The sequence below is a fragment of the Typopeltis vanoorti genome, chromosome 15, assembly GCF_054136105.1.
Source record: "Typopeltis vanoorti isolate ZY-2024b chromosome 15, IOZ_Tvanoo_1.0, whole genome shotgun sequence".
Taxonomy (NCBI): domain Eukaryota; kingdom Metazoa; phylum Arthropoda; class Arachnida; order Uropygi; family Thelyphonidae; genus Typopeltis; species Typopeltis vanoorti.
The window spans coordinates 18,019,740-18,039,259 of NC_143563.1; the positions used below are offsets into that span (position 1 = coordinate 18,019,740).

Below are 19,520 nucleotides of genomic sequence, written 5' to 3' on the forward strand. Positions count from 1 at the left end.
AATAAAGCACTTGATCAAAGACTGGAGACTGCAGATATGATGTTTCTGAGAAAAATTAGGGGATCGAACTAATGGCATCAATTTAATATGATTTATCAGAATCATATTAAAACTGAAGATATTAGAAAGGAACTTGACACTATTAGCATTCAAGAATGTGTATGCAGAGCTAATCTAAGATGGTATGGCCACTTAAATAGAATGGGTGAGGAAAGGTTATCAAAACAGGTGTTTGATGCCAAGATAGCAGTGAAGAAACCCAGAGGAAGACCAAGGTCTAGGTGGATTGATTCAGTCAGAAGTGCCTTAGAAGTACGAAACATTAAATATGACAATATTAGAGTGCTCACAAGTAATAGACTAATTTGGAGGAAAATTATGGATAGGTGATTAATAATAATGTAAACTTAATTATGTAGTCCTGTCATAGTAATCTGAACATCCTTAGGGATACAGGGAATTGATGATTATGAAATGAGAAATGTCATTTCATCCATACTGCTTAATTTAGTTTTAGAGAAACTAGAAAACTGCAGAACAGATATTGTGAAATGCATATGGTATTTGTCTAGTTGAAGAAAATGCTAAATACTTTAAAATAACATTCAGAAAACTTAAATAACTGAAAAAAAAAAAAAAAAAACTGAGATTACCAACCAACCATGATAAAACCAAATATTTAAAATTTAAAAATGTTTTTTAAAATGACAGCCCACCAGAACAAAATGACTGATTATTATTTATAAACAAAAATTTTAAAATACTTAATAACGCCTTTCTTCAAATATCATGAAATATTAATTACTACAAATAATAAAATTACTACAGAAATAACACAAGCATGAAATAGAGCTTATCATTCACTGTATATCATTAATCATCTTTTAAAATTTTCTCAAACAGAATTAAAATAGAAAAATACAAAATGATCATTAGATCTATTGTGTTATGTAGAGTAGAAATATGTAGTATAATAAATCAAGATGAAGAAGTATTACAAATATTTAAAAATAAAATCCTTAGAAAAATATTTAGCTTGTAAAGGAGATTGGAGATGAAGTCAAATCAAGAACTGTACCAACTATATAGTTCCCCCACTAGTAACTGATGTGTGCAACTGAGAATTCTGATAAGACTGGAAGAGCTGCTTGGGACAGAAAAGAGCAGATGAAGATTATACCCACAACAGAAGAAGGAAAGTGTAGTAATCAAATACATATATTTGTCTGGCATAGCAGGTAAAATAAAGCTGCAATATGGAATGGATACTCCTTAGATCTGTGTATGGTATGATCATTTAGATACAATATTATCAAATCTTGTTCGATAAGATTATGTATAAGAAGCTCCTGGTTAGTAATCATCATACAATATAAAAATAACTAATTTAAAATGCAAGTTCAGGATTATTTAAGGTCTCATAATTTTCAATTAAAAATGTGGCAAACCTTTTATGTTGTATACGATTTATTGCTGTTTATTTGCTCAGTATAAACAAATAAGTTATTATTTTATGCATACCACTATCTTTCTTTAGGTCGAGCACATAGAAGTGTCTGAAAATATGCACTTTAGGATTCCAGGAATGGAAGAACCTGTAGAAATTGGAATATTGGAAAAATTTGCTTATCCTGTGATAGATACTGGTAAGTAGTTTTAAGAACCATCACATGGGATATTATTGAACCTGATAACTCAAGTTGATCATTATGATTTACTTGTCATTTTTGCCATCATCATCAAATTCCTGACATGTACCCTTGTGGAATATACATGATATTATTATAGTACTACATGAAAAAAGTTACATCATTACTGACTTCCTATCAATAATTTTCTGACAAAGTAATCTGTTATCTCTCAAGACTGCAATATTTGTCAGTAAAGAAAGAAAGAAAGTGGTAGGAAATTGTATGATGACAGAACACAAAGCATTGGCAGAAACCACACATACAGCACAGAAAACAGTGATGACACAAAAAAAGTGCAAATTCAGACAATAATGGGAGATGTATAAGAATGAAGAGTATGAAATTAAAAATATATCCATAATAAAAGTTTACAATGAAGTCTTCACATTGAACTAAATATGCAATCAGCATCATTAAAATCAGTCAACTTTATAATTGGTCACTACCAATTACACAGCCTGAAGGAAGAGATTGACTCAGGTGTTGTGAACAGGTTAGCTTCTTAATGGAAGAAATCGTTATGACTATCATTAAGTCTCCATCCAGCTGACTTATTAACACCAACACCAGTCACTTTTCGTCTCCCCCGGGGTGACTAATGCAATCTAGCTGTTCATCACTTCTGTCCATTCCCTCTTTGTAATTGGAAATGACTAATTGTAAAATTGACTGACTTGAAGTTTTCAACTCATTTTTGAATTTAATGGTATGGACCAGACATTAATTATAATGATTTCAGTTAGTGTCATTAAATGAGTTCATTTAAGCTACTGTTGAACATGATATAGATTTTAATATAGATCACAGTGATCAGCACTCATATTTGTAGATTTAGGGACTCAAAAACACACGTGTTGAACAGATTATTTTATTAATTACAAATAAAATAAAACTTGACATTTCGACCTCTATATCGAGGTCATCATCGGAAGAATACAACTGTATACAGAACCAAGCTACATGCTCATGCTTTCTATATCAGTAAACTAAATCTACTTAGTTAATAAATCTTTTTTCTAGCCTGACCTCTAGTGATAGAAAGGAAAAACAAAAATAAAGAAAGAAAGAAATAAAATTATATAAGAAAAAAAAAAAAAAAATACATATATATAAAAAAAAAAAATTATATATATATTATAAATAGATAAATGCAACTACAATAAACTGTTAGAGTCCTCATGTATACATTAGTTTTTTGTTAGAATTTAGTATACATTAGTTTTTTGTTAGAATTTAGTATACATATTGTATACTAAATTCTAACAAAAAACTAAACACCAACATAAACTAAACCGAAAATCTAGCCCTTAAATCCTTAAAAAATAACCAGGATATTATAATAACGAAAGCCGATAAAGGCAATTCCACCTTTATCGGCTTTCCAATTTTGTGGGGTTAACTACAACCCCACAAAACGTAACAAAAAGAAAACAACTGAATTAATCAAATCCATCCACACATGGCCCGAAGAAACGACAAAAAAATTAATACCTCAGTATGCCCGTGCGCCCAGAATTTATGGCCTGCCAAAAATACACAAACCTGGCACACCACTTCGCCCGATCGTTGAAGGAATTGACAGCCCAAATTATCTCTTAGCAAAAAAATTAGCTGCCACACTCAAGGAATTGGTAGGTCAGTCCCCTTCCTACATAAAAAATACACAACATTTCATCAGTAAAATCAAAAACATTACACTCACTGACCAAGATTTATTAGTCAGCTTTGACATAACTTCCCTTTTCACCAATGTCCCAATCAATGACACGATCTTGATATTACAGAACATATTTCCACATGACATCACGGCCCTTTTTGCCCACGTACTCCACTCCGGATATTTCGTATGGCAAAACAATTTTTACCTTCAAAAAGAAGGTACAGCCATGGGCTCACCATTTTCTCCCCCAATAGCTAACTTTTATATGGAAGACTTTGAGCAACGTGCTCTAGAGACAGCATGTCTAAAGCCCAAAATTTGGCTCAGATACGTCGACGATATTTTCGCCATTTGGCCCCACGGCCGCGAAGCTCTAAATACATTCCTTAGCCACCTAAACAAACAACACAAACGTATCCAATTCACCATTGAAATGGAAAAAAACGACTCTCTTCCTTTCCTAGACACACTAGTCACACGTCTTCCCTCTGGCTGTCTCTCCTTCTCAGTTTACCGCAAACCTACACACACAGGCCAATACATACACAAAAATTCTTACCACCACCCAACACAAAAATTAGGTGTCATAAGCACCCTTAAACACAAAGCCTTAACTATTTGTTCGAATGAACAGGCTCTAAACCAAGAATACAAAATCATCAACCAAACATTTATCAAAAATGGATACAATAAAAAAACTATTCACAAGATCCTCCATAAAAATATCAGTAAGAACAAAAAAGATTTCAAGAATGCCATTGCCATTCCTTATGTTAGAGGCATTTCAGAAAAAATAGACAGAACACTTCGCAAATACAACATTAAAACCACCTTTAAACCCCCAAATAAGCTAAGACACCTACTCAGTTCCTCTAAAGATCCTCTTCCACACCTAGCACACCCAGGGGTATACAAAATACACTGCACATGTAACATACCATACATAGGGGAAACAGGGCGAACTATCCCAATCAGACAAGGCGAACACAAACGACACATTAAATACCTCCACTTCGGTAAAACAGGCCTTTCTGACCATGCACTCCAAACATACCATAGAATTGACTGGAAAAATACCAAGTCCCTACACCGCACCAAAACCTGGTTTGAGAGAAAATTTAAAGAGTCTTGTGAAATGCTCAAACACAACCCAAATCTCAACAAAAATGATGGCCTCACCATTTCAAGAATGTGGAGGATCCATCTACAACCTGTATAACATCCTAAACTAGCATTAGAAAAATTCCCACTACAAGAAGACAACCTGGTGAAGTGTTTAGAACATTCAATAGCAACTGAAAGAAATCATTTTGTAACTATCCAGAATATTTATACATGAGGACTCTAACAGTTTATTGTAGTTGCATTTATCTATTTATAATATATATATAATTTTTTTTTTATTTTTTTATATAATTTTATTTCTTTCTTTATTTATTTTTGTTTTTCCTTTCTATCAATAGAGGTCAGGCTAGAAAAAAGATTTATTAACTACGTAGATTTAGTTTACTGATATAGAAAGCATGAGCATGTAGCTTGGTTCTGTATACAGTTGTATTCTTCCGATGATGACCTCGATATAGAGGTCGAAACGTCAAGTTTTATTTCATTTGTAATTAATAAAATAATCTGTTCAACATGTGTGTTTTTGAGTCCCTAAATCTACAAATATGAATTCTCTATATTAAACATGATATAGAGAAATTTAATGGTTATTCACAACATAGAAGGGGGGGAGGAAATGATTTCAGTATTTTGCTAACAGTGACTGAGGCATTATGAAGGATAAAGATAGTGTTGAAAGTTGTTTCACTTGGTTATACTATAAACTAAAGATGCCAAGAAATTTTATTCTTGGTTTCATTCATTATCCAAATGTAAGCAAACAAAGTTTGCACATGAAATAATTTCATGGCTGGGTTATTTGTATATAGAGGCTAATGACTTCACATCAGTTACCTCAGTATCCGATAATGCAATGCACATATCCTTATGTACATTTCTAATGTGAATTGCATTATGGGATATTAAGGCAACTGATGTGAAGTCATTAGCCTCTATATATAAGTAACCCAGCCATGAAGCTATTTCATGTGCAAACTTTGTTTGCTTACACTTGGATAAAGGATGAAACCAAGAATATAATTTCTTGGCATCATTAGTTTAACCTTCCAAATGGCCAGGATGTCTATAGACGTCCAACTAAATCTAGATATGATTCAGCCCACCTGTTTAAAGAACCAGGATAAGAAGTGCAATTTGAGCATTCTGTCCATTAGAAGGTGTGATAAACCATCACGCTGAAGAGAACGGTTAATCGGATTATCTCACGTTCGTAGCTACCTCTCAGTTGCCTATAACAAGAAACACGCATCCTTGTTCTATGATGGTCAACTGGATTTTAGTTATATAGGATAGACTAAAAATAGAGAAATTATTTATATTTTTGTTTTCTCTTTTTATTGTACAATACAATTTTAATTTCTGGACAAAATAAAGGTCTTGCATAATTTCTTGATATTTCAGATATTTTATTCTCCAATTTTTAAAGTAAGCGATACATTTGCTTATTTTTATCATTCAAAATATGTATATCAAATGTATCAGATGTGAAATTTCATTTCCTTTCACAATACAAATGAACTTTATTTCGACTTTGATAGCATCACTCTCCCCCCCCCCCCCCTTTGCAACATTACCAGACTCCCAAAAGCTGTTATGAAACATAGGTACAGTTTTTATTTCATTCATGATTTTTCCATAATAATTGTTCCACAAAACGTTTAATTTTTTCGACACAGAAACTAAGTTTTGATTATTATAAATTGGCAAATTATAAATAAGAAAATATACATATTATTTTCCTATTATTATAAATCAGGAAGTTATGTGACGTTGGCTAATAGGGGAAATTAATATTTAAAAACACTGTCATCCTACAAATGCAATATCAGAATATGCTTCGAATGTCTGCTAATGAATCAGAAAGATGGAAAAACAGAACAAGGAATTTCTGCCTGTAAAATATTCAGTTATTGCACGAGGTACTTTAGTGTGCTGCCTTCTGGGCATGTTCTTTTGATCTGGTTCCCAGGTGGTGGTGGTGGGGGAGAGTTGGTAATCTCCGTTAGTCTACAACTTGTTACTGGGCAGAAAGGAATATTAGAAAGTATACCCAATATACAATTCATTTGTGAGATGGCAAGCAAGAGCAGCAACAGCAATAGCACTAATTTTTTTCAAGATAATTATCAAATAATTTAGAATTTTTCGATAATAAAAGTGAAACTGATCACTATAAATAAAGAAATCATTTTTGGCATAAATACTTCATCAGCCTGTAAAAGAAATGTCAGTTTTACTGTGTTAGGATATCTGAACAACAGAAAAAACGAAACAAGACATTCTTGCTTGAGGCAGTTTAGTGCGACTTCTAGGAAACTTTCTGTCTTGTATTTCTCAAAAGAATAATCTAAGAGTAACATAGCTTTTCCTCTGGGTAAGAGGATTATTGTCCAGCATTTCTAAGACGTATTTCAGAAATAGCAATCAGCAGAAATAGAAGTAGTAATCTTTAGATTTTTTTAAAAAAAAAAAAGAAACAAATAACACAATTGAAATTTCTTTGTGTGGGCTTTACATGTTGAAAATACAGCATAGTATTTCTAAATCTTAGAATAATTTCAGCAGACCACTGATTTCAGATTCAAAGAAAGAGTACAGAATTAGAAGCTTCGATATACAACAATATTATTGCTTTATTTCTTTTGTCAAAACGGTAAACTGAAATAAGAGATTTTGAATACCGTCTGAAAGCTATAGAAATTTAAAATAGTTATGCAACTCAGTTCCAGGACAGGAGAGAGAGGGGGGGTAAAAAATCCTAAAAATGAGCATAAATTTTTAATCATTCCATACAGGATATCCTTCCTGTTATATTTTCAACATATCTACAGTGGTTAAGCACTGGATATTATAGTAATGTGCATCCTACAAAAAAAAAAAAAAAAAACATCTGTTGCAATTTTCAGCAAAAGAAGAAGGCGAAGAGTCTCTGATAAAATACCATTAGGTATAAATTTTTGATACTAAAAAAGATACAGTATTGGAAACTGAGTAATGCAGTTTATAATCATTTGTTGTTCATAAAAAAAAAAAAAAAAAATGATCGTTCCTGAATTTGAAATGTGACAATCCATATAAAGGTATTTTGCAAAGAAAGAAAGCAAAATGTCATATTTATTTCACTAAATGTTATTTAAAAATATAAATATTTGACAGCATATTTTAAACGTAAACAAACATTTGAAAATTCGCGAAAAATAATCTATACTGTCAGTAAAGTGGAGGAAATTAACTATTACTAAAGTATATTCATTGCAAAGGCTGATCTATGGTCATTTCAGGATTGATTATTTATTTTGGCAGTGTGAAACTTCTATTTTTGGAAAGACACAAGAAATGAATTGTTCAGCAAAAAAAAAAAACAAAAAAAAAAAACGATCAAATATCCTAGTACAATGAAGAAAATTCGAAGTAACAGAGTAGATGTAAAGACAAGTGACACAAAAGTCACTCGACCACAGTTAATCCGCTAATGACTCTCAAATCGCCGTTAAGGGATTAACAGCAGAGGAGGGTAAATATTTGATAAAAGATAGAATGCCGATGAAGTTTTGATCCATGAAAAAGTCTAGGGTAGTCTTCCTATTTCATCCACCTTGGCTGGTAGGAGGGTTAAAGATAGCAAAGTAAATGAAGTAAATTGAATAAGAACATAGAACATCAAGCAATTGTTGCTTGATCTATAATATTCAGCAAATGATTTAAACGATTTGTTGATTTAACACAGAATGGCATTCTCTCGGATGTTTTGGAAGTTTTTTACAGCCACATTCCATATTCAGTTAGATGGAGAAGGACTATTACTTTCTGCTTATTCTTTACAGAATACGCATAACCTAAATGGAGCCTAAAACCCTTAGAGGGCACATACCTGGGTGGCAGATACGGGAGTGCCTCTCACATAAGAGGGTGGGGAGAAATGAAATACCTCCCGTGATACCAACAGGCCACACAGTATCTAATCCATAGTATGAGACTGCAAACAGTGTTTGTTCCCTATGTTAAGGACAGCTGAAAGAACCATTAAGATTAGTCAGATGAGTGTCAATGTGCTAGCTGTAAAAAAATCTGGTGCAAGGAAGTTCAAAGTTAAGTACAACATACCAGCTTGGATGTCACCCAGATAAACAAAGTTTGTATACCCAACTGAGTGATCAGGGTTGGATTGACAAGTTAGCTACTGAAGGAAGTGCAGTAAAATTAAAACCAGCAAGAGACAAGCTATCATTAAGAATATGGAATCTCCATACTTTATGGGATCCTAGACAGCTAGACTTTGAAAGGAGATTGAGTGATTCCAATGCGACATCCTTGGATTAGCAGAGATGCCCTGGACAGAATCGGAGAAAATGAGAGGTGGAAGAATCATCATCAGGTCTGGCAATATCATAAAACATGAGGAAGGAGTTGGATTTTTTCTCAGTAAAAGAGAAAAAGAAGCATTATTAGGATACAAACCAGTAAATGAAAGAATAATAATGGCAAGATTTGCAGCAAGACCGTTTGACATCACGATGGTTCAGGTCTGTTCAATCATTCAGAAAGTACTGAATATCATATACAGTTATTCCATAGCAACTTGGAAATAAGCTTGAAATGAATACCAAAGAAAGATATACTAATTATTGGAGGAGATTGGAATGTGAAAAATTGAAAGAACAATGGGCAAATATGGGTATGGAGAAAGCAATGGAAGAGCAGAAAGAATGCTTGCATTTGCATTGAAGCATGATATGGCAATTTGTAACACATTTCCAGCAAAAAGACTGCAGGAAATGGACATATCAGTCACTAGATGGAAGAACTAAGAACATGTCAGACACGATACTCAAACAAGAGATGGGTCACAACAGTTCACCAGTGTCAAACACGGTAGCAACATAAGATATTATCAGATTTGTCCCCTAAAACTGGGTGGATGAGGTTTTCCTCATTAGTGTTAGAATTCAGAACATGGTTAGATAGAGCACCAGCTCTTGTTCTGCTGTATGTAATGTCTCTTTGATGTTCTTCAATGCGCAATTCGATGGATTTCTCAGTCTGGTCAAAATAAAGTTTATCACAGTTACGCCAGATCTGGTAAACTCCGGGATATTTAAGATTGTCATGTCTTTGTTCGGGCTGGCTCAGTAAGGAATGGAGTTTTGGAAGAGGAGTGGATGAAGTCCGGATGTTGTATTTCTTAATAACCTAAGGGATTGAACAACGTAGCTACGAATATAAATTAAATTACACTTTAATAAATATTTCCAATATTTCAGCAACGTCACGTTGCCATCTTCAAAAGGAACTTACAAAAAAATGCACGTGCATGTAGGCAATACAACACAGTAACTGAGAATGAAGAGATGAAGCTATTGTTCTCCTAAAAGTCCTGATGATGCCCTCTAATGGGCTAAGTAGGTGTTCTTGGCCGTTGGGCTGAAGGTCTGCTGATGTAAGCCTCCCAAATTTGGGGCATTCGCATATAACCAAATTTGTTGAGGTTTGGAGAGTTTCTTAGGGCTGAGGCTGATTCCATAAATAGTCTTTCGAATTTGTATTTCCTACGGTGTATTACTGTAGCTTTGTTCCACCGTATTCTGTGGCGTGTATCCAGAGCATGGTCTGCAAGACCAGAATGGCTGTACTTGTGAAAATGGATGTAGTCCTTGTGTTCAGAAATTCTGATATTCGCTGTCCTGCCTGTTTGGCCAAAGTAAGACAGTTTACAACTGCAAGGGACCTCGTATACAGCAGGTAGGTCTAGGGGAAGTGGTTGGTCTTTAGTGAAGCGGATAAGGGATGCCAATTTTCTGTAATTAATTAATACGTAATTAATATGTAATGCTTTTTTTATGTAAAAAAATTAAAAACCAACATTGAAAAGTAAATTCATTTTTCTCGAAGAAAAAATTAAACTCTTGGATCGATTGAAAAATGGAGAAAAACCAGGAGTTGTTGCAAGGACTTTGAATTTAAATGAATCAATATGACTTAGTCGTGTAATAAACGTTGCACATATTTTTGCGATATGGTTGAAAACGAAATTAGTGAATTAATTGTTGGGGAAACAGATTTAAATGAGGAGAAACTGGTACAATTAATAGTAGACGTCAAACCAAATGGTGGGGAAAGCTCTGTCAAAGATTCCGATTGTGATGAATCCATTAAAGAATTCACTTTAAAGAGCAGAAGGATTGGACTTGGCAAGAAAGTTAGGAAGGTATTTTATGGATAATGATCTCTCAATGGAGCGCCCCGGAAAATTCACAAGACAATTGGATATTTGTTTAGATTTTGAACTTAATAAAAAATTGCAGCATAGTGGTAAGCAAGGTCTTATTACTGATTCTTGATAACTAAACCAGCTGAAGTGTGCAATGAGAATTATTCAAATGATGTCCAAGAGATTTCAAGTGATGACGATGTCCAGCCACTCATAAATAAAGAACATCTACAAAATGTTCGTTTTGATGACAGTGATGATGATAAAATATGCACTTTATTTTGCCCAAAACATTTCTCCATTATCTGCAATGAAGTTTACATGCAATTTGTAATTTTTATAATTTTATACTATGTATTTGTTTCATAGTTTGTTTTCTTAACTTACATGAATTACCTGAATTAAATAAAATATATTTTTTGTTGAATATGTCATTGTTGTTTATATAATTAAAAAAAAAAAACGATTTCGGAACATAACCCTACTTTTTCTATGTAATCTGAGTCTCGCATAACGTGATTTATATAATGCGGCATTTCTGTGGAACCTAACATCTGTGTTATACAAAGGCTACCTGTATTTATTAATTTTGGTTTCGTAACACATATATTGGCACTTGCAATGTGTCCGTTATTGATATTATATTCTCAAAATGAAATGTAAAGCATTTGATATTTTTATGTACTTACTAGATTCTGATAATTTGTTAATTTGTTATTGTAATTTAAAGTTATCAAGTGTCGTGTTTTGTAAAGACATTCTCATTACGCTAATGGAGATAACATGTCAGCCATTATATGTAACTTCTTGCTTGCCATTTTACATGAAGTGCGAATGCTCTCCGAGGAGTTTGATGGATGATTGACAGCTAACAGAGAGAGCGTTCGGTATCGAAGTAACGAAAAAACAACAGAGAGCTAACGAAAGTTTCTAATGGAAGAACGCAGACCGGAGAAATTTTGTTCTTAAGAAACTTTTAAGTTTTACATGACAGTCAGAAGAATATTAATAGAAGATTCTGAAAAGGAATTGTAGAACTGTGTCTTTAAACTGGAGGAGTTGAGACTGTCAACAAATATTTAGTAAATAAAAGAAGATATTGCAGTCGATGTTCTAATTGAATGTTCGAGGAAACGCTGATCGGAGAGTTTCATCTGTTTTAAGGACGCTGGATCTATTTGTTATTTCTACTGAAGTTATGTAGAAATTGTAGTTATTGTAGTTAGGTAATTTTATTTAAATGTATAAATGGTTTTAGTTTTATTAAATGTGTATATTTTTTGTATTTGGCCTTGAGTCAGTGATTTTCTGGATTCTAAAAGAAACAGTTAAAAAACATTGCAATTTGTTTTTTCACACAGTTAAAAAACATTGCAATGTCCAATCAGAATTGAACCTTTGTGTAAATAAAAAAAAAAAACGCTTGGAATATAAAAACAATCTTTATGGAGAGAATAAAAAAATAGAGCAACAATCTCATTACACTTACCATGCTGGTCACCTTTCTTGCCTGAGTCTTGTACTGTTTGTGAGTTTGCTGGTCACCTTTCTCTTTATATACCCTCCACAGCCTTTTCTTCTTCTTCTGCACCTTGTGCTTCATATTATTCATCTGTCTAACTGCTTTCTGATTAAGCCTCTTTACCTTGGGTATACAATTTAATATTGCTTCTAGATGATCCTTAACTATATCCTTAACTTTATCTGGTCGATTTCAATCGATGGTGAGTTAGCTGATCTCATACGGAGGTAGCAGGGTTTTTTCTCCCGGAAACTCGGGTTTTTCATCCATACATACAAATCGGCCCTTCAGAACACACGCAATTTACAGACAAAAATTACTAGTTGTGGTGGTGCTGGAGGTGGGCGGTAGATGGCGTTGATGGAGATGATTCGTAGTAGAGGTTAGGTGTAGAGACAGTTGTAGGTGTCCTCCCGCGATGAGTCTTCGGACTCCTTGGAGGTATCAGGAATAATAATAATAATAATAATAATTCCATGCACTACTGAATCTTTACCCACAGTGTTTTATGCCATTATATTTGAAGGAAGCTTTTTTTTTTTTTTGTATGTGCATGAAGCTATAAGTTGCAAACTTGGATGTCTTGTAATATCTCAAAGATATCTAGATGATTTCACATGGTGAAGAATTATTGGCAAGCTTGAAGAAGGCAGAAGTACTGATATTGCCAGAGAGTTTGGAATCTTGCGTAGCATTGTATCCAGGCTCTGGGCATCATTTCACACCAATGGAATGCATTCCAGATGTTTGCTAAGAGGTCACGGCTCTACAATGGAGCATGAAGGCAGATTTTTGGTTATGACAGCAAAACCTAATTGATGCACCACAGCAGTCGGCTTGCATGTCAACTTTATTCAAGAACAGGTACGTAGATATCTCAACAAACTGTGGCAAGATATCTGCACAAGTAGGCCCATATGTCTGACCACCTGTAGTCTACATCCTTTTATCCACAGCTCATCATGGAGCATGTTTTCAGTGGTGTTGTATCCATAAAAGTTGGAAAAGGCACCATTGTGCTAATATACTCTTTACAGATGAGAGTCGTTTTAGTCTTTCCTCCGATTCTAAATGACACTTGAACTGGCGTGAAAGTTGTACTAATTACATGTTAATTGGTACTACTTACATGGTGTGGGGAGGCATTATGCTTAATGGATGAACTGAGCTACAAGTGCTGGAAAAAGGAACTATTACTGTTAAACGATTTTGCAACAAGTTTTTCTTTTCTTTTAGCGTTACATGGTGATCAGCATTCATTTTAAAAATTTATGGAATTTACAACCGTATTAAAAAAACTTTTTTATTATCCCGACGTTGCTCAAAATGTTCCATGTAGAAGTTAGCAATAGGGGGAGATAATGGCAAGCCCATGGCTGTGCCTTTTTTTTGTAAGTAGAAGGCATTTTGCCATACAAAATAACCCGACCATAATACATGCACAAAGAGTGGCGTGATATCTGGAAGGAATTTGTTTTGTAGGAGAAGGATTGTGTCATTGATTAGGACATTCGTGAAGAGGGCAGAGATGTCAAAACTAACTAATAAATCATCTTTTTCTATTATAATGTCTTTGATTGTGTTTATGAAGTGTCGTGTGTTTTTGATATAGGAGGGAATGACCTACCAACTCCTTGAGTGTTGCCACTAATTTTTTGGCTAAGTGATACGTCGGGCTATCAATTCCTTCAACTATTGGTCTTAATGATGTGTTTTCTTTGTGAATTTTCGGTAGCCCGTAAATTCTTGGGGAGCGCTCGTAGTGAGGAAATAGTTTTTTGACTGTATCTTCGGGCCATTATCGCCATTATCCTCCCCTATTGCTAACTTTTACATGGAACATTTTGAGCAACTTGCCTTAGGTTTCTCCCCTTTAAAACCCAAAGTCTGGCTTAGATATGTTGACGATGTTTTCACGATCTGGTCCCATGACCGTCAGACATTAGACACATTCCTTAGCCACCTAAACAAACAACACAAACGCATACAATTGAAATTGAAAAACACAACATACTTCTGTTTCTGGATACACTTGTCACGTGTCTTCCCTCTGGCAATCTTTCCTTCACTGTTTACCGGAAACCGACACATATGGGGAAATATGTACACATAAACTCCTACCACCACCCAACACAAAAACTAGGTGTCATCAACACGCTAAAAAACAGGGCGCAGACAATCTGTTCCAACGAACAGGCATTAAAAGACTAATTTAAAATTATCTTTAATACTTTCCAAAAACACGGATACAGCCAAAACGCTAGTAACAAAATTCTCTACAAAACATCAGTAAAAAACAAAGATAAACCAGACTATAGTAAAATTATAACCCTTCCCTACATTAAAGGAACATCAGACAAAATAAATAGAGTACTACGAAAATACAACCTCAAAGCCACCTTTAAACCTCCTGCAAAATTAAAAAGCTTACTCAACTCATCCAAAGACCCACTCCCTCCACTAGCCCATCCTGGAGTATACCAGATTTATTGTATACTTGCAACATATCATATATAGGAGAAACAGGACGCACAATTCCTATCAGACAAAAAGAACATAAACAAAACATTAAATATAATAATTATGGTGAAGCTGGCCTTTCTGATCATGCCCTGAATTCCTTAAACAGAGCTGACTGGAAAAGCACTAGCTGTCTATATTGCACTAAAACATGGCATGAACAGAAATTTAAGGAAGCATGTGAGATTATTATCAACCACCCCAATCTGAACAATAATGATGGTCTAAAAATCCCAAACATATGGAAGGTATATATTCGACCCATGGAACGTTCCTCACTAAGAACAACTATAAACAGGACTGTAGAAAATCCAGTATCTTAAAAGCAAAAATAAGAATTGTAATACTAAAAATAGGACATGATTGTTTCTGAAAGAATGTTTATTCCTGTCATTGTAAATAGAATTTAGCTTGATGTAAATTTTTTTTTTTCACTAGAGGTCATGCCGGTAGAATAACATGTAATCAAATCATTGTTTCTTTAGCTTACAGTTAATAATGTAACTCAGCTTGTCTTGTATATTGATGTATGCTCCAGATGATGATCTTGATGTGAAGATCGAAATGTCGGGATAATAAAAAAGTTTTTTTAACAAGGTTGTAAATTCCATAAATTTTTAAAAATCAACAAGTTTTGCAATGTCACCTTCAATTGTTCCATGGTGCTGTAGACGAAGAATTCATTTTTATGAAGACAGTGCCACGCCACATCGTACTCGAGCAGTGTAGATACTTCTGGAGACTCAGGATATTAATCAAATTGAGTCGTAAAAGCATCCTTTCTAGATCTCAACCCCCATAGAACACTTTTGGGATACAATAGGGAGAAGCATTACTGTTTGATATTTCCCTCCAGAAAACAAATAAGACCTGTTATCCTTGCTCTGAAAGAGAAGTGAGCCAGTTTGCCTCAAGAACTCTTCGATCACTTGGTGCTAAGCATGGCATGATGTTGTGAGAGCTGCATTGTACTTTGGGATGCACATATTTCATACTGAAATATCTCTCTGCATAATTTTCTGTAAGCACTATATATTAATTCCTTAACTATGTTCTTAGGAAATTTGTAATTTTTGCCAAAAATGCATTGCAATTTAATTTGTATGAAATTTCTATCACATTTTTTGTGTAATGTAATTTATTAGTATGCTGGCAATCAATTTATGTCCATATTTGGCTATAGTCATGAAAATGTTTTTCATATACAGTTAAAAAAGTAGGTTGTAATTAGCTTTTGGACACTAGTGTGTGTGTGTGTGTGTGTTTAATATGAGGGTGTGCTGAAAAGTTGTGGTAATCACTATGAAGGAATTGAGAAAGAACCATGTAACTTACATATTATTTCCCACAAAGTGTTATACACCTGTTACAATGCTGCTTGCTGCATCATTTGCAATCCTCTGAGAAAAAAATCTCATCAGAAATTATTTTTGTTCTAGGTGTTTATCAGAATTTCTCAGCCCCCTTTATAATTACTCAAAAGGAACTATATATATATATATATATAGTTCCTTTTGAGTAATTATTTCTTCTTACCTTATAAATGGTGGTATATGAAATGTAGAGAAATGTTTATGCCTAATGTACTTTAGTTATCAAAATTATTTCCATTCTCACTGCGGTTATATATAACTGTTCAGAATTGACTCTCCTTATGTACCATTACTTGTTCAAATGGTTTAACTTAAAATACATGTGCTTGATGACCTGTTCCTTTTCTTATGTTGAGAACACAAAGTTTTGTGAAAAAAAACCATAGGAGAATACTGAATTCATTGCTAATGAAATCAGCAATGAATTTAACTTTTAATAATTTAACTGTCACTAAACTTTAAGTTGATAATAAAGGCAATCTTCTTTTAGATATAATATCTGAAGGTTGTTCAATGGTAAGAAACTTAATATATATACGAAGGTGGTCTGAAAAGTTCTCGGCGTAACAATGAAAATACGAATTTATAATTTCAAAATTATTTTTTATTTTTCAACATAATCTCCCTTAAGACTATACATTTATTCCAGCGATGATCCAGTGCCATTATCCTGTCCCTGTAGTGGTTCTCAGTAAGATCTGCAAAATACCCCTCTACAGCTGCATTCACCTCTTGATTCGAAGAAAAATGCTGACCAGCAAGGAAGAGTTTTAGTTTTGGGAAGAAATAGAAGTCAGAGGGAGCCAAATCTGGAGAATAGGATGGATGTTCCAACAATTCATAGTGCAGATCCCTTAATTTTTCCCACTGCCAAAATACTTTTGTGAGCAGGTACATTGTCCTGATGAAAGATAATTTTTTTCTTCTGCAAACTGAGTCTCTTCTCACAAATTTTTTCATCTAGTCTGGTGAAAAGATCTGAATAATATTCCCCAGTTATTGTTTTACCTTTTTCAAGATAATTAATAAACAAAATGCCTTTAGCATCCCAAAACACAGATGCCATGCTGATGGAACCAACTTTGTCTTCTTTGGTGCTGAACAACCAGCTTCCCACTGTTTTGACTGCTGTTTGGATACTAATGTGTAATGGTGAATCCAAGTCTCATCCGTAGTAATAAATTGATGCATAAAATTAGTTTTATTCTTGTTAAAACACTCCAAGTACTGTTCAGAGATTTTCATGTGAGTACATTTTTGATCTGCTGTGAGCAAGCTCTGCACCCATCTTGTGCAAAAATTTTTTATTTATAATTCTTCATGCAAAATATATCCTTGTATATTTTGCATGAAGAATTGTAGAATATTATTGTAGAATATAGAATATAGTATTATTGTAGAATATAGGCATTTCGAAAGAACACGCACTTTGACTCGCCAGTCATCCAATACCATATCGTGCACTGATCAATGATTTTTGGTGGTGTTACACTTTTTGGATATCCTTCACGTGGATCATCTTCAAAGCTAGTACGGCTGCGTATAAACTCGGAAGCCCATTTCTCAATTTTTGAAAACGAAGGAGAAGATTGCCCATAAACTTTTATGTACTTCAAATGAATTTCTTTTAGCATTAAACCTTTTTTTACAAAGAATTTTATAACTCACGATACTCAATTTTATCCATTTCAAGGAATACAGACAACACTTTTGCTTCAGACAGCTGTATAAAATAAACTACTTGATAGAATGACTTGCAATTTCACATGGATGCTTATGACAGATGTACCAACTTAGAAGAAAAAAAATCTTGCAGATAGTGTTGCCATTTATGGTCGAAGTCAAGAACTTTTCAGACCACCTTCATATATACACATACACTGCTTGGAAAGAAGTCAACAGACGTGAAAGGTGCATCGTGCTATGTAATGGATCACATGTTTGTAGCCAATATAAATTCACAGTGCAACTGTGTCAGGGTGAAGTGGTTCGAAAAGGGAACTGTTGGAGTTTGAAAGAGGCATTGTGATAGAATGCCATTTTGCAGGCCTATCTGTACAGCAAATTGTTGATAAAAAGAGCCATCCCAGCTCAACAATCAGTGATACCATACTGAGATGAAAGCACAGGGACTCATCTGATCTGCAAGTACTGTCAGCAGTGGATGACCCACTACACTTACTGAATGTGACCTTAAGGGGGTGGGGGGGGGCTTTGAAGGATAATATGTAAAAACTGTGATTTGTGGGCCAACACATTGAATGTTGAGATCCCGGCATCAACTGGAACATGAATCTGAACAAAAACATTCAGAACTGAGGCTTACAAGATGGATTTCCATGTTAGGACCACTACATGCATGCCTCGTTAACCAAACCAGCATGCAGCATCATCTTCAGTGGTGCAAAGAGCGTGTACAATAGAATGTGGAAGCTTGGAAAGCTATGTTATGGAGCAACCAATCACATTACACCCTCTGCTCAGCAGATGGACGAGTATGGATGTGGCTGATACCCAGTGGATGTCTCTTACCAGAGTGCTTAACCCCAACTATGAAATTCAGAGGTGACGGTATGATGATATGGTCCTGATGTTCCTGGTTTGCTCTCAGACCTCTGTTTGTGGTGCCATGAATATTGAACTCCAAGAGGTATCTGAACATTCTGAACAATGCAATGCTTCCTACTTTGTGACCTTTCTACTTAGCTAACCATTGTCTCTTTCAGCAAGACAGTGCACTGTGTTATAAGGCTGCTGCTGTAATTGTGTGTTTGTGTACATGAATGTCACCACTCTTGACTGGCCGTCACATAGCCCTGATATCAACCCTATTGAATATCTGTGGGATGAACTGAAATATTGAGTGAGGTCAAGGGATGTTCGCTTGCACAATAGTCCAGGATCTTGTTACATGCCTACAGAAAGAATGGGCCAAAATTTCCATTGATAGCCATCACACACTTGTGGAAAGTATGCCCTGTAGGATTGCTACAGTCATCACAGCGAAAGAAGGTCCTGCATCCTATTGAGGTGTGTGCCATGGCTGTTTGATCCTCACACTATGGTGTCCATTGACTTCTTTCCAAGCAGTGTATCTATTGATGTCCTTTTTCTTTTATATGTATGTATATATATACACTAGGGGGCACTTCCTCCTGGTGCCTATGATTCCCCCTCCATGTTCCGGACTGGTAGGCCGGTTCTCCTTTCTGATTCGAATTTTGAAAACCCGAGTTATGGACTGGTAGGCTTGTTCTCCTTGAATTCTGATGACTCAAATTTTGAAGACTTGACACTCAGGCTAGCCCCTAAGTTTCAAAACGTTTCAAATAACTTGACAAAAAACGTTACATAAAATGACTTGTCATTTTATATATATAGGGTAGATAAAAAGAAACATTCATCTTACTGCCTGCATAAT

At 34.6% G+C, this 19,520-nt stretch overlaps 1 protein-coding gene across 1 annotated transcript in view; it reads left to right on the top strand.

Moving 5' to 3' along the window:
* LOC150098430 (valine--tRNA ligase-like) overlaps positions 1-19,520 on the top strand; it is a 382,977-nt gene that overhangs the window by 130,788 nt on the left and 232,669 nt on the right. Inside the window, exon 8 of the mRNA XM_090405873.1 lies at positions 1,538-1,646. Within this exon, the coding sequence (XP_090261999.1) occupies positions 1,538-1,646 (109 nt within the window). The remainder of the gene's footprint in view (positions 1-1,537; positions 1,647-19,520) is intronic.